The sequence below is a fragment of the Pan paniscus genome, chromosome 5 (assembly GCF_029289425.2).
Source record: "Pan paniscus chromosome 5, NHGRI_mPanPan1-v2.0_pri, whole genome shotgun sequence".
NCBI lineage: Eukaryota > Metazoa > Chordata > Mammalia > Primates > Hominidae > Pan > Pan paniscus.
The window spans coordinates 156,153,888-156,166,799 of NC_073254.2; the positions used below are offsets into that span (position 1 = coordinate 156,153,888).

Consider the following 12,912-nt stretch of genomic DNA (forward strand, 5'->3'; position numbering starts at 1 on the left):
AAAAAAAAAAAAAAAAAAAAAAACTTCTTTTCTCAAAACTGCTTATTGTCCTAGTAATATATGCATGCATTATAAGATGGAAAAACCTAGAACATTTGTAACACTGATCTCTAAAGGCAGGCTTCCATGTACCTTCCTCTGGCATGTTTCCTGGCAGAGGAAGAATAGAAAGTATATCTAGTCCTTTTTATTTAATAGCTTTATGGTCTAGTAGAAATTCTGCTTGTTTTAAGAGAAGATTATAGGCTGGGCATGGTGGCTCACACCTGTAATCCCAACACTTTGGGAGGCCAAGGCGGGCGGATCATGAGGTCAGGAGATAGAGATCATCCCGGCTAACACGGTGAAACCCCGTCTCTACTAAAAATACAAAAAAAATTAGCCGGGCATGGTGGCGGGCACCTGTAGTCCCAGTTACTTGGGAGGCTGAGGCAGGAGAATGGCGTGAACCCGGGAGGCAGAGCTTGCAGTGAGCCAAGGTCACGCCACTGCACTCCAGCCTGGGTGACAGAGCGAGACTCTGTCTCAAAAAAAAAAAAAAAAAAAAAAAAAAGAGTAGATTCCCTGGTCATCCAAACTGCCTGTCCTCCCTACTGAATCATTATTTTTTTAATTCTATAAGGATGACTTGTGTCATTTTGATTAATCTTTCAGTTTAAGATTTGGACTCATCTCAGCTCATTCCAGCCTGCTCCTGGCAGGCAGGCTTCCACAGACTACTAACTGTCCTGGACAAAGTACCTTTAACGTGATTCATGATGTTAAGCAAAGGAAAACCCTTAAAATCAAGGTTGAGGACAAGGGGGAAAGGAAAACAAGACCCCATGAATTAGAAAAACTGTTTCATTCTCAGAACAGAGATTAGGATTCCAAATACCATATACCTCCCTCCTCTCCCTGAAAAAACCTTAAAAAATTAGACTTTGTCCTCTTGTAACTACAGATTGATATCATCCCAACCTAGTTTCCTAGAACATTTTATTGAACATCTGCTTCCAGCCTCAGCAAAGCTGATTGTCCTATGTGCAAAGCCCCACTGGAGATATTATGAAGAATACAAAGAACTACAGGTAGTCTATGCTTTGTACTCTCAAAGTACTAATTAGTATAGTTTCCAGAGGAAAGAAACTATGCAAATTTCCCCTTTATATTCTCTACATTGGTTAGCAAAGTGTCTGAAACATAAACGTGTTGAATAAGTGAATGAATAAATGATCTAACTGGAAAACCTCTAATGATAGTGGTCACAGGAGAAGATCCAGTACCTTGAAAGGTAGAATCTGAGCTCAGTTTTGAGTGGTGTGCATTGTTCTATACTTTCCAATATGGTAACAAGACACATGTGACTGGTTAAATTTAAATTAAAAGTTAATAAACAATAGAGTTCCTCAGTCTTGATCATATTTCAAGGGGCTGCCACAGTGGGCAATGTAGAGAACATCTCCATCATTGCAGCAAATCCCATTAGACAGCGCTGGTCTAGATAGAATGGAATAGAAACCACTGAGGCCGGGATGCCCCCTGCCTTGTAGACCAGCTCAGTCTCATAGAAGATAAGAACGAGAGAATTGTGAAGGCCCCTGGGCACCAGGCTACAATAGAGAACATGACAATGGGAGTTATCTCAGAAAGTGCATTTAGGGCAATATATATAGTTGAAGTGGAAGAAGAATTGGAGGAAGAAAACTAGCTAAGAAGCAACAACTAAGAATAAATTATCAACACACCAGACCAGGTTAAAGCAGAGTGAAAGGGGGCAAAGTTATTCTAAGAGGGAGAAACAGGATGTGAAACAAGATTTAAGAGGAAGAAACAAGCAGGGACCCTTGCAGGGTCCCCAGCCAGGCTCAGATGAGAGGGAGGGTGAAGGGAAGGGAGAAGTCAAAGACAACTCCTCCAAAGTGTCACACTTGACTGAAAAATCACTATTAACAGAAATACGGAGGTGAGGAGTGAAACTGGCTTTAGAAGAGTTTGTCTTAATATTATATGGTGTCCTGGCCTGCCCTCAGAAGGCTATGATCATCTGGAGTTGAAGACTTAGGGTGGCCAGACTGCCCTGAACCACTCAGGTTAAGCCCGAATGATTTCCTCACTTCAGCCTTGAGGATTACCAGGGACAAGAGACCCCAGGAGGCAGACTACAGTCTTAAAATGACAGAACTGCAGCCTCTGTAGGGCTTCAGCTCAATGGTTAAGTGCAGACACTTTGAAGCCAAACTTCCTATGCTGGAATCCAGGCTCCCCACTTTACTAGTGGTGTGACCTACTAGCAACATACTGGGTCAGCATACTTAACCCTCCCTGTGTCTCAATTTCTTCATCTGTAAAATGGGGATTATAATAAGGTTGTTATTTGGATTAAATTAATTAACATATGCCTGGGAGGGGGGCTTACACCTGTAATCCCAATGCTTTGGGAGGCTGAAGCAGGAGGATTGCTTGAAGCCAGGAGTTTGAGACCAGCCTAGGCAACGTAGAGAGCTCCTATCTCTATTTTTAAAAACAATGAACAAAACAATATTAGCCAAGAGTGGTGGTACATGCCTGTAGTCCCAGCTACTCAGGAGGCTGAAGCAGGAGGATCCCTTGAGCTCAAGCGTTCAAGGGTGCAGTGAGCTATGATGACACCACTGCACTCTAGCCTGGGTGACAGAGTAAGAGCCTGCCTCTTACCAAAAAACAATGACAATTTTTTATTAACATATGTAAAATGCTTAGAACGTGCCTGGCACACGGTAATCACTATATAAATGTTGTGTTTTTATCTCTTCTACTTTAGCAGAGTAGATTCATAACTGAACCTTCCACTCATTAACCAGATTGTTTTTTCCAACACAAAAATTACTCAATTTGTTATGCTCAGGAAGGACTGATGAAGTATTTCAATAAAGTTTTGTACAGTGCATTTCTCCTTTGATCTTCTATTAGGTTGATGCAAATGTAATTGCGGGTTTTGCCATGGAAAGTAACGGCAAAAAAAAACACAATTACATTTGCACCAGCCTGATAGCTGACAAAGGCATTAAAAAAAACATTTTGAGCTGGGTGCAGAGGCTCACACCTGTAATCCCAACAGTTTGGAAGATGGAGGCAGGAGGATTGCTTGAGCTCAGGAGATTAAGACTAGTCTGGACAACATAGCGAGACCTCATCTCTACTAAAAATAAAAATTTAAAAATATACATTAGCCGGGTGTGGTGGCGCATGCCTGTAGTCCAAGTTACTTGGGAGGCTAAAGCAGAAGGGTTGTTTGAGCCTAGGAGTTTGAGGCTGCAGTGAGCCAAGATCATGCCACTGCACTCAAGCCTGGGTGACAGAATGAGACTCTGTCTCAAAAAGAAAAAAAGAAATACCATTCTGACCTTTATACTTTTTTTCACCTTCAGTTGCATTGGGTAAAATTCTAAGGAATCAGAATGGGAAATTCTGATTAATTTTGTGGTTACAGACTGAGGTGCTACTCGGATGAGATCTTTCTAGTCCTTCTACCTCATTTCCTACCTACTTACTGTTCCTGGTTGTCCTCAGGTGAAACAAGACTAGGGTCAGGCAGTGTGAAAGTAGAGGAGGGAGAAGGAAGGACAAAACCTGTTTTCTTAACCTGTCACTTAAAGCCATAACTTTTATTTCATGTGAGGAAATTTCTCATTTGTTTTCTTGATTTTGTAGGTCTTGTTCAAAAGTTTATTCTAGTCCCAGAGCACACCTACTAGCAAAAAGCCATTATGAACGGTCACTGGCACTGTGGTATTTTAAATTTTTACAGAAACTACTGAAGTAAGGCAGAGCAAGTCGGTGCTGAAGGGTCCCTAAGGGATAACAAGTCAGGAAACAGTAATTCCCAGAATAACTTCTTCCGACAAGGTCATTAAAATTATTAATACTCATTTTATAAGTTCTAGATTACCAATGTTTTTTTTTCTTTCTTTCTTCTTAGGTGAACTTGAACAGAAATTTGAACTGGAAATCAGTCCTCTTTGTAATCAACAGAAAGATTCCATCCCTAGTATACAAATTGGTGAGTTGAATTCAGTGTTAGTTCCAAATAAATACCTTTGGCACATCTCACAAAAGTGACAAAGAAAAGATCTAAACACAGCTTTCAAAAGATCAGCACTGGAGGTTTAATCAACATCCTTTTGAATGGCTGAGTCCAAATTAACTCTTTAATCATGATTAACCTACTAGCTAATTATCTATTGAGAACTTATGAAACCTAGGATCGAAGCTTTGTTATAGGCCCTTAACTAACTTGTATTATTTTAATTTGGTAGTTTAGAATAGAATCAAAACCAAAAAGAGTAGAAGAAAAGTAACAGGAATCAACTATTCGTACTCTCTGCAGGGCTTGAAGGTGGGAATCAGCAGAATCTGCCTTTAGGACCCTTCCAATCTGGGTCGCTACCCCTCATCCCTAATGCTCGCTCCCAAGAACCCAATCTCTAGGCCTAGAGCCTGTGAGCCATGCTATCCCGCCGCATCCTGGGATTCCCAGTTTCGCTAGTCCTTCCTTCAAAACTTATTTTCAGGTTATTCTCCTAAAACCACACTCTCTTTCAAGTGTCACTGGTGGGAAACTGTTGAAGTATGATGCCAATGCATCCAAAATAATTATTGCTTTATCTAATTAAGTTATGCATTAGACCAAGAAGCAAATCAAACTGTGGAAATTTTAGGCACTTTAGCGGAGGAAATATTTTTGCTTCGGTAAGACTTTCTATCACACCTTAAGACACTCCATCAAGTCCACCCACCTTTAAAGCAAGTCTTTCTTTTCCTTGCAGTTCCCTTCCATTGAATCCGAACTCAGAACTTTAACTCTTTTCCTTATAAACTCTGACCCTGACATGTACCAGTTCATGTTTTATACCTGTTCCTATAGACTTCAGACAGCTGAACGCATTCACAGTGCTACAGACCTTTGCAAGGCTCAAAGTTAATGCTTTGACATTGGTAGGGAAGAGGGTATCTGAAAACATAAGCTGAAAATTAAGAAAACCAGGGTAAGTTAGAATTATATAATATCACTGAAGGTCAAATCTAATCCACCGTCCCACAATGGAGTCATAAAATCATCCTCAGGAAATAAGGACAAAATAAATCTAGCTATAAAGATTTCAATGGAATATACAACTATTAAAATAGGTATGTTCGATTATTGAGCATTTTTTTTTCAAATTGTCCTTAATATTGTTATGTAGTTGTCACAATCAAACCAATTCCTCCACCCCCAAGCTGGGAGCTGGGGATGGTGGCATAAAAAAATAGAACCCAGAAAAGATAATACAGAGTTGCTGGGTGGCTTGCAAGGGAATATCAGCAACAGAAATGCAGCCTCAGCCTCCTGGGAGGCAATTCTCTCCTATCAATTGCCTTAGCCATGGAGGTTCTGCAGATGTGATTCAAAATTAGATGCTAACCAAAGTCCTAATCCTGAGGCTCCCTGTGTTAAGCTCCAGCTGGAAAGAAATTTACCAGGCAACTGTCAATGACATTTTGAACCCCCCAAACAAAAGGACTCACATGGTTCAGCACACAACCTGGATTTGTGAGACAGACCTGATTTCAGAGATTCTGTCCTGTTGTTGTCATGAGAACACACTTATTTTGTCAGATCATATGTCCTGATTTTCAGCTCAGGAAAATGTGGTTACCATAGATACCTCTTTTAAAAAGGGGCTGGGGGTTGAGTGAATAGGGAAATCCTATGGATGCTACACCAGCATACCAATAATAAAGAGAAAGGGAAGGTGATTATAAAACAATCCTTAGTACATAGATCTTTCTCTGCCTTTGCTCCACATCTGCCAGCTCGTAGAGGTTGAGGGTTGGGAAGTGGGGTGGCAGGGACAGATCAGGCTAAACCGGAAAAATCCAAAGAGATAAACGGAACTTGGTGGATGCTACAGGCTCTAGCCCCCAAGACAACGATTTTTCCAGTGGGTCTTAAGTAATGCAGCTATTTCCTCCGTCCTTATTCCTCTCTGACTGAAATGTTCCCCTGTTTTTCCTGCCTCAATCCAAAATGAGAATTTTCTGAGATCTACTCTCAGGCTTAGATCTGATTTTTCTTTTTAAGTAATTTATATCTACCCAAGTGGAACTAGGGCTTAATATCTCCTCCCCAACTCCACGCTTCCCTCTCTCTACCAAATTCTACATTGTAAAAGGAAGATATTAGCCAGGTGGGGTGACTCATGCCTATAATCCCAGCACTTTGGGAGATTGAGGCAGGCAAATCCCTTGAGGCCAGGAATTCAAGACCAGCCTGGACAACAAGGCAAAACTCCATCTCCACAAAAAATACAAAAAAATAAAATTAGCTAGATGTGGTGGCATGTCCTGTAGTCCCAGCTACTCAGAAGGCTGAGGCAGGAGGATCACCTGAGCCCAAGGGGTCAAGGCTGCAGTGAGCCATGATCACGCTACTGCACTCCAGCCTGGGCAACAGGGTGAGACCCCATCTGTTAAAAAATTAATTAATTAAAACAAAAAAGGTATTAAAACAAATGAAGCTCTAATTGGTGAAATCTATAGAAGGCTAAAGAGAAAGAGGTTTTCCTTCAATCCTTGTCTACTCTGAGGCTACCATTCCTCCCTACTCCCCCTTCCTCCCCCCAACCCCCCACCACCCCACCATCCCTCCAGGAGGACAACAGCCCAGCAATGTCAGCTCATCCCTTGAGAAAAGGGAGGTTGGCAGAACACACTGATGGAACAGGTTTCCAAATCTGATAATGTGGAAGCCTTCCTTAATTTGAAAAACTGCCTCTTGGTGTCTATTCAGACTTTAAAATCAGTTTCCTACCTAGCAAAAGAAGTCTTTATATCTGAAAGTATAAATACAGATATAGTGCCAGGGTCACTTAAGAAAATGAGGCTTTTCTTTTTTTCGAGTTGGATTTTAAAATGTTGGATTTGTAACTTTTTTATACTGAGATAAACTTGATAAATATTCACACTTTGAACTTCAGAATAGTATAAGTTTGCAAACCGTCTTTTTAGATATCTAATATCTCATCTCTTTGAAGGCGAATGATATTAGAAATTAAATATGGAGATTGTGGAGGAGGTAAAGAAAATTCAAGAACAGCAAGCAAAACGTGAAATCCTCATCCGCTGACACCCTGTACAACCTTACCAAAATTCCAAATACAGACATCAAGTCACTGGTTTAACTTCCCCCTCCAGTTCAGGTTCTCTACTATGATCTCACAATATTTAAATCGTATTTCACATAAGATGAGACAATGCAGAAATGTACAATAACAGTGTGTATTGCTGCATCCCTCTTCCATCTCTATGGCATTCTCAAAGGCCAAGTGTCTGCTGTTTGTCCAACAGAAAGATAATCAAACCTATCCTTGTAATTCACATGCCTGTAAACATACAGGATTAGTGTTGGAAATTTTTGTTAGGCTGAAAAACATTTGCCTTTCTCCCCACAGCTACACATCAAGGAAATACAACAAAACCTAAATAAGTCCAAGTTTGTGATGATTCCAACAGTTCTTAGACTGAAAGCTATCTTTTCATAATAAACAAGTCATGTTTATTATGAAAAGCACATTAACGCGGCAAAATGCGATTAGAAAGTAACAAATCTTAAATATGTAAGAGAACAGACATGCAAACAAAGAAGTCTCATATCAAACAATCTTATCTAGTCATTAAAGCGGGACTTTCATACAGGTAAAAATCTGTATTGAAAATGAGTGAACTTTAAACTTAATTATTTCACATAGCTGAAAGCAAGACAGAACTGTAAAATGATCATCTTGAAAAAGATATCCCACAGGGTAAGGGTATGAATTATGCAGCTGATCTAAATTCGTGAGGTGTCCTTTTCTGGTGTCATTTGCCCTCTCCATCCCTTCTCCGCCTGCCTTCTTTAGCTCCAGCATACACTTTTTTTTTTTTTTTTTTTACATTTTTTACTTATATGTCTTTCTCCCTCTGCAAGTAATAGCCAGTATTCACTGGGAGTTTACTATGTGCCAAGAGTTTTCTAAGCATTGTACATACATTAAGTCATTTAATTGTCATAACAACCCTACGAGTTTAGTATTCTCTTTAGCGTCTTTTTGCAAGTGAGGAAACTGAGGCACAAAGCCATTCAGGGACAAGCCCAAAGTGACACATCTTATGCTCCTAGGCTGAGGGTAGCCACCATTATCTTGCCTGCCCTTCTGGCCCCAGAGCTGGAAATTTTTATTAGGCTGAAAACATTTGCCATTTCTCCTCACTGGTACACATCAAGGAAATACAATAAAACCTAAGTAAGGCCGGGCACAGTGGCTCAGGCCCGTAATCCCAGCACTTTGGGAGGCCGAGGCGGGCGGATCACTTGAGGTCGGGAGTTCGACCAACCTGGCCAACATGGGGAAACCCCATCTCTACTAAAGATACAAAAATTAGCCGGGCATGGTGGGTCCCCAGTCATGCTTGGGAGGGAGTAAGGAGCGGGTTTCACCACGCTGTGATGCTGAGCGTTGCCTTGCCTGTTCTAGGTTTCATGAGCTACATCGTGGAGCCGCTCTTCCGGGAATGGGCCCATTTCACGGGTAACAGCACCCTGTCGGAGAACATGCTGGGCCACCTCGCACACAACAAGGCCCAGTGGAAGAGCCTGTTGCCCAGGCAGCACAGAAGCAGGGGCAGCAGTGGCAGCGGGCCTGACCACGACCACGCAGGCCAAGGGACTGAGAGCGAGGAGCAGGAAGGCGACAGCCCCTAGGGGCCGGCCCAGCTTAGACGGGGCTCTCCTCCGGCAGGGCCCCCAGAGGGCAGAAGCAGCGTGGAGGGGCCCTCACGCAGCAGCCCAGCCACTTTCTGAGTGTTGTCCTGGGGCTCTTTGGAACGCCATCTTCCTCCCACTTACCTGCCTCCCCTCCTTTTCGCAAATGTACAGAAGCCATTTGTCACCTCAGCATTCGCTGCCGAAATGAGCAACTCCATTCAGTAACGTGGGAGCTGATCCCACGGGCAGGCTCTCCCTGCTCCAGGAGAAGACTAGGAGGAAGAATGAGGTGCTCCTGCCGTGTCCGCCTTGTTCCGGGTCGCGCTGGAACAGGCAGCAATTCCTAAGTCCGGAGCGTTTGAGCGTTTGCCATCTGACTGCTGATCTGCGTGACAGACACACCAGCATATTTGCAACGCCAAGGATATTGGTCTTAAGTGCAAGAGCACAAATGAGAGTGTGAGAGAAAGTACCTTCTATTTTAATAATAATTATTATTATAAAAATAATAAATCTTTTTAACTTTTATATTTTATGCACTAGACAATGGATCTGCAACTTTGGACTAAGGTCATTCAATGTACCCAAACTTGAACAGGGGGTTCATTGGTTTGCTATTGACTTTATTATGCCACTTTGGGGCAGAGACTTGGCATCTTCTCAGTTTAAGAAACCACGTTTCCTATCCAATCCGAAGGGAAGGTGCTGTACAGTTCATTCCTTTGCACCATTAGCCAATCTGTCTTTTATGGATTCTGTGACATGTTTATATTCACCCATGTACATTTTCTGTAAATACCAAACGCTACTGATTCCCATGCCAAAATACATGAGTATTATGGGATTGCTACCTGTATAAACAATGGCACTGTGAACAGAATACTGTTAGTTTTAATACAAGAGAATGCATTTGTAAATATGGTATAGAGTTTATTAATATACTATTGTTTGCAGATAAAGGCCTTAACTTTAAACATCTTTCATCTTCTGAAAGCTGCCCGACTTAAATCCTCATAGATGTCTTTCTCAACTGCCTTCCCATGTTCATCTGTATGTTTTCCAGCTAAGGTCACAAACCGAAACTGAATAAAGTCTTTGAGGAAACATTTTGGAAACTTCACATGCATTCCGCTTGAGACCATAGTGTTTAATCTACGGCACCAAGCATCGTTTCCTCAGATTAATGAGACCCTTCAACAAGCCTGAATCAGTCACTTTTCAACACAGCGATGTTTTAACAAGCCAGCTGCTAAGCTTGTGTTTATGTGACTCTTGTTACAGATCATGGCGGTGCGTCAGCCTCACAGGAGACATAGCAGGTCTCAAAAACCTTCTATGACCCTGTCATCTAACCATCAGGGAATTCCCTGCTCCCATGCCACACATTTGTCTATTATGGCTATAGTACCAAAGTACTTTTGGTGTTTGGTTGGTGTGCATTTCTTTAGTGTCGATAGTAACTGGATTTTTCTTTTTCCTTAATCTCATGTGAACAACTACCCAACTGTTTAGCTGAAGTTCATATTATTTAAGTAAAGAAAATATTTCAGTTTTATAACAGACTTTACCTTCCTGGCAGGTCATTGTAGTTAATTATGTCTCTAGCTTGGAGTGTCACCTTGGAATTTCGTTGCCATTTTTTCTGCAGACACCTGGCCGTAAAATCAGTTTGTTACAGCATTCTTCTCTAGGCTGCTAAACGCTGTGCATTGAACCTTTTCTTTAGAAGTTTCAGCGTCACTAATGTTAGATGAAAATTGTTGATGCCCCTTTCTTTTTACTTTAAACAATGTGGTAGTGGGAGAATGACTGTTTCTGCCACTATCAACCTGATCCTCATGCTGATAGAATGACAGCTAGCACTTATTTCCTAAGTGCAACTGTTTTAGAGATTTTTCTCCTAACATACAAAGGAAATACTGATTAGCCTATAATAAGTTCCTATAGGGAGACTGAGGCTTGCAGAATTAAGGTTCAGGGGAAATTTTGGAAAGTTGGTTGTATTTTCATTGAAGTAGGAGAGATTATCAGATGGTGCTAAAGAAAGTGTGAAGATCTTATGAAATAGGTGGATGGTAAGTTGAAATTATTGATGTGGGTAAGAAGGGAGGTTGTGGAAAGTTAACACTAGCTTTGTATTTTTTTTTTCTGTAAAACTGTGAACTGATATATTTTTCTTTATCACTTTAGTATTCTGCAGTTCTCAGCCTGGTGAGGCTCCAAAAGAGAATATGTCAGATGTATTCCTACTTCCAAACCTGTCTTACTTTGGTTTGATGGTACACATAGGGCTTTTGAACAGTCTATTTTTAATGTATATGAGGTCAAATCAAGGAAGGCAATTGCTGGGGACAAGAAAAGTAGAGGTAGGAAAGAAGACACTATTTTAGCTAATGGGGTTTCTGCCTTGGGACTAAAAAATGGCTTTGTTCAAATTATAATTATATAATAATTTAAATAAATGAGATTGGAGGTATTCTTAGTAGTTCTGAGTTGATAGTTTACGTTACAATTAGGTCTTGAAGAAGAGCTCACAGAGAAAAAACTACCAAATATCCAATGGGTAAGCCCATGATGTAGCCACTAGTACAATAAAAACCTGAAGTAAAATGAGGCATAAACTTGATGCAGCTGCCTCCCTCATTCAACTGGGGAGTTATTGAGTTCCTCATTTGTTGGTAAAAAGAAAAAGAATGTGAAAATGTCTTTTTTTTTCTTGCCTATTAGTGGCTGTCTTGCAATATTTCAATAGGAGTCCAATTACTAGTTAAAACACTGGCGGGGTACGGTGGCTCACGCCTGTAATCCCAGCACTTTGGGAGGCCAAGTTGGGCAGATCACAAGTTCAGGAGATCGAGACCATTCTGGCCAACATGGTGAAACCCCGTCTCTACTAAAAATACAAAAATTAGCTGGGCATGGCAGTGCGCGCCTGCAATCCCAGCTACTCAGGAAGCTGAGGCAGGAGAATCGCTTGAACCTGGGAGGTGGAGGTTGTAGTGAGCTGAGATCGCACCACTGCACTCCAGCCTGGCAACAGAGCTAGAATCCGTCTCAAACAAACAAACAAACAAAAAATCCCACAGCTATTGGATCATCCACAGATTTTTTCTTTACAATCTTGTTCTCCTTGTCCATGGACCATCAATAGTTGACTTGCCAAGTTTAATTCTTTCATTGCTTGAGAAGAACGGAATCAAAGGACTGTGTGTAGTAAGCTGACGGTAAAGTTAAGATTAAATTAAGACAGAGAGAGAATACATATCACTGCCAGGCCTGATAGGAAAAACCTGCTCTTCCTTTTAATAACAGTGATGAATTGTCAGGACCTTATTTAGGAAACCCTGACCTACCCATAACTCCCTGCTAGGCTAAGTAGAAACCAGGTTCTTTCTCCCTGCTTATGGCTCCCCGCAAAGGGACTTGCAGCGTGTCCTGCAACTTTGTCTTCAGATAGTGCTTCCTACAAAACTAGGTCTTGTTTTGTAATCTTTTCTCGTGTTGAATCAGATCTGCTTACTTATTTAGGTTTGGTTATGAGCTTGTATCTCACTGTATTTCTCATGCTTTGTTCTTTTAAACAAATCCTTTAAACTGTGTCATTTTGTATACACATGTGAGGTTTGAAAAAAAAAAAAAAAAAAGAACTACCTTGTGAGTTTTGCTCAAAATGTGGCCTAAGTAGCCATTGGCATGTCTAGATGAACAAATAAAAATAAAGATAATTTCTTTAAAATATCACAAGATGAAAATATCCTAATTCTCACCAGGTAACATGTTACCAGTCAATGAATTGGATTCAATAAAAGGATCCCACTGCTCAGGAGAGGAAACATTCGAGGAAAGAACACAGATGCAAACATGGCCCACGTGACTCATTCCACTTTGGGGGCTACAGAAACGCCCATGTCCATGAAGGTATCACCTGCTCGTTAGTGCCAAGTTAGGGAAACAGGGCCACCATTCAGCTTTACATTTCCCCAGAGTCCTGATATTTTTCTGACTCATATTTGTCAAACTCATATGAATGAGAATGAGGTACAATGTTTTAAGTTGTAAAAACATAGCCAACTCAGGGCAAGAATTATTTGTGAAAAATATGGTCTCACACTTCAGGATTACTGGCCATGAAGAACAATAGAACAGTTCAGGCAGAACTGTTCTATTCT

General features: G+C 41.1%; 1 protein-coding gene across 2 annotated transcripts in view; it reads left to right on the forward strand.

Moving 5' to 3' along the window:
• The window catches only part of PDE7B (phosphodiesterase 7B), a 345,718-nt gene extending 333,239 nt beyond the window's left edge, over nucleotides 1-12,479 (forward strand). For both annotated transcript variants that reach the window (XM_003827686.6, XM_003827687.5), the window contains 2 exons: nucleotides 3,941-4,021; nucleotides 8,514-12,479. In XM_003827686.6, coding sequence (XP_003827734.1) covers nucleotides 3,941-4,021; nucleotides 8,514-8,740 — 308 coding nt within the window. In that variant the 3' untranslated portion in view covers nucleotides 8,741-12,479. The remainder of the gene's footprint in view (nucleotides 1-3,940; nucleotides 4,022-8,513) is intronic.
• The last annotated feature ends 433 nt before the right edge of the window (nucleotides 12,480-12,912 follow it).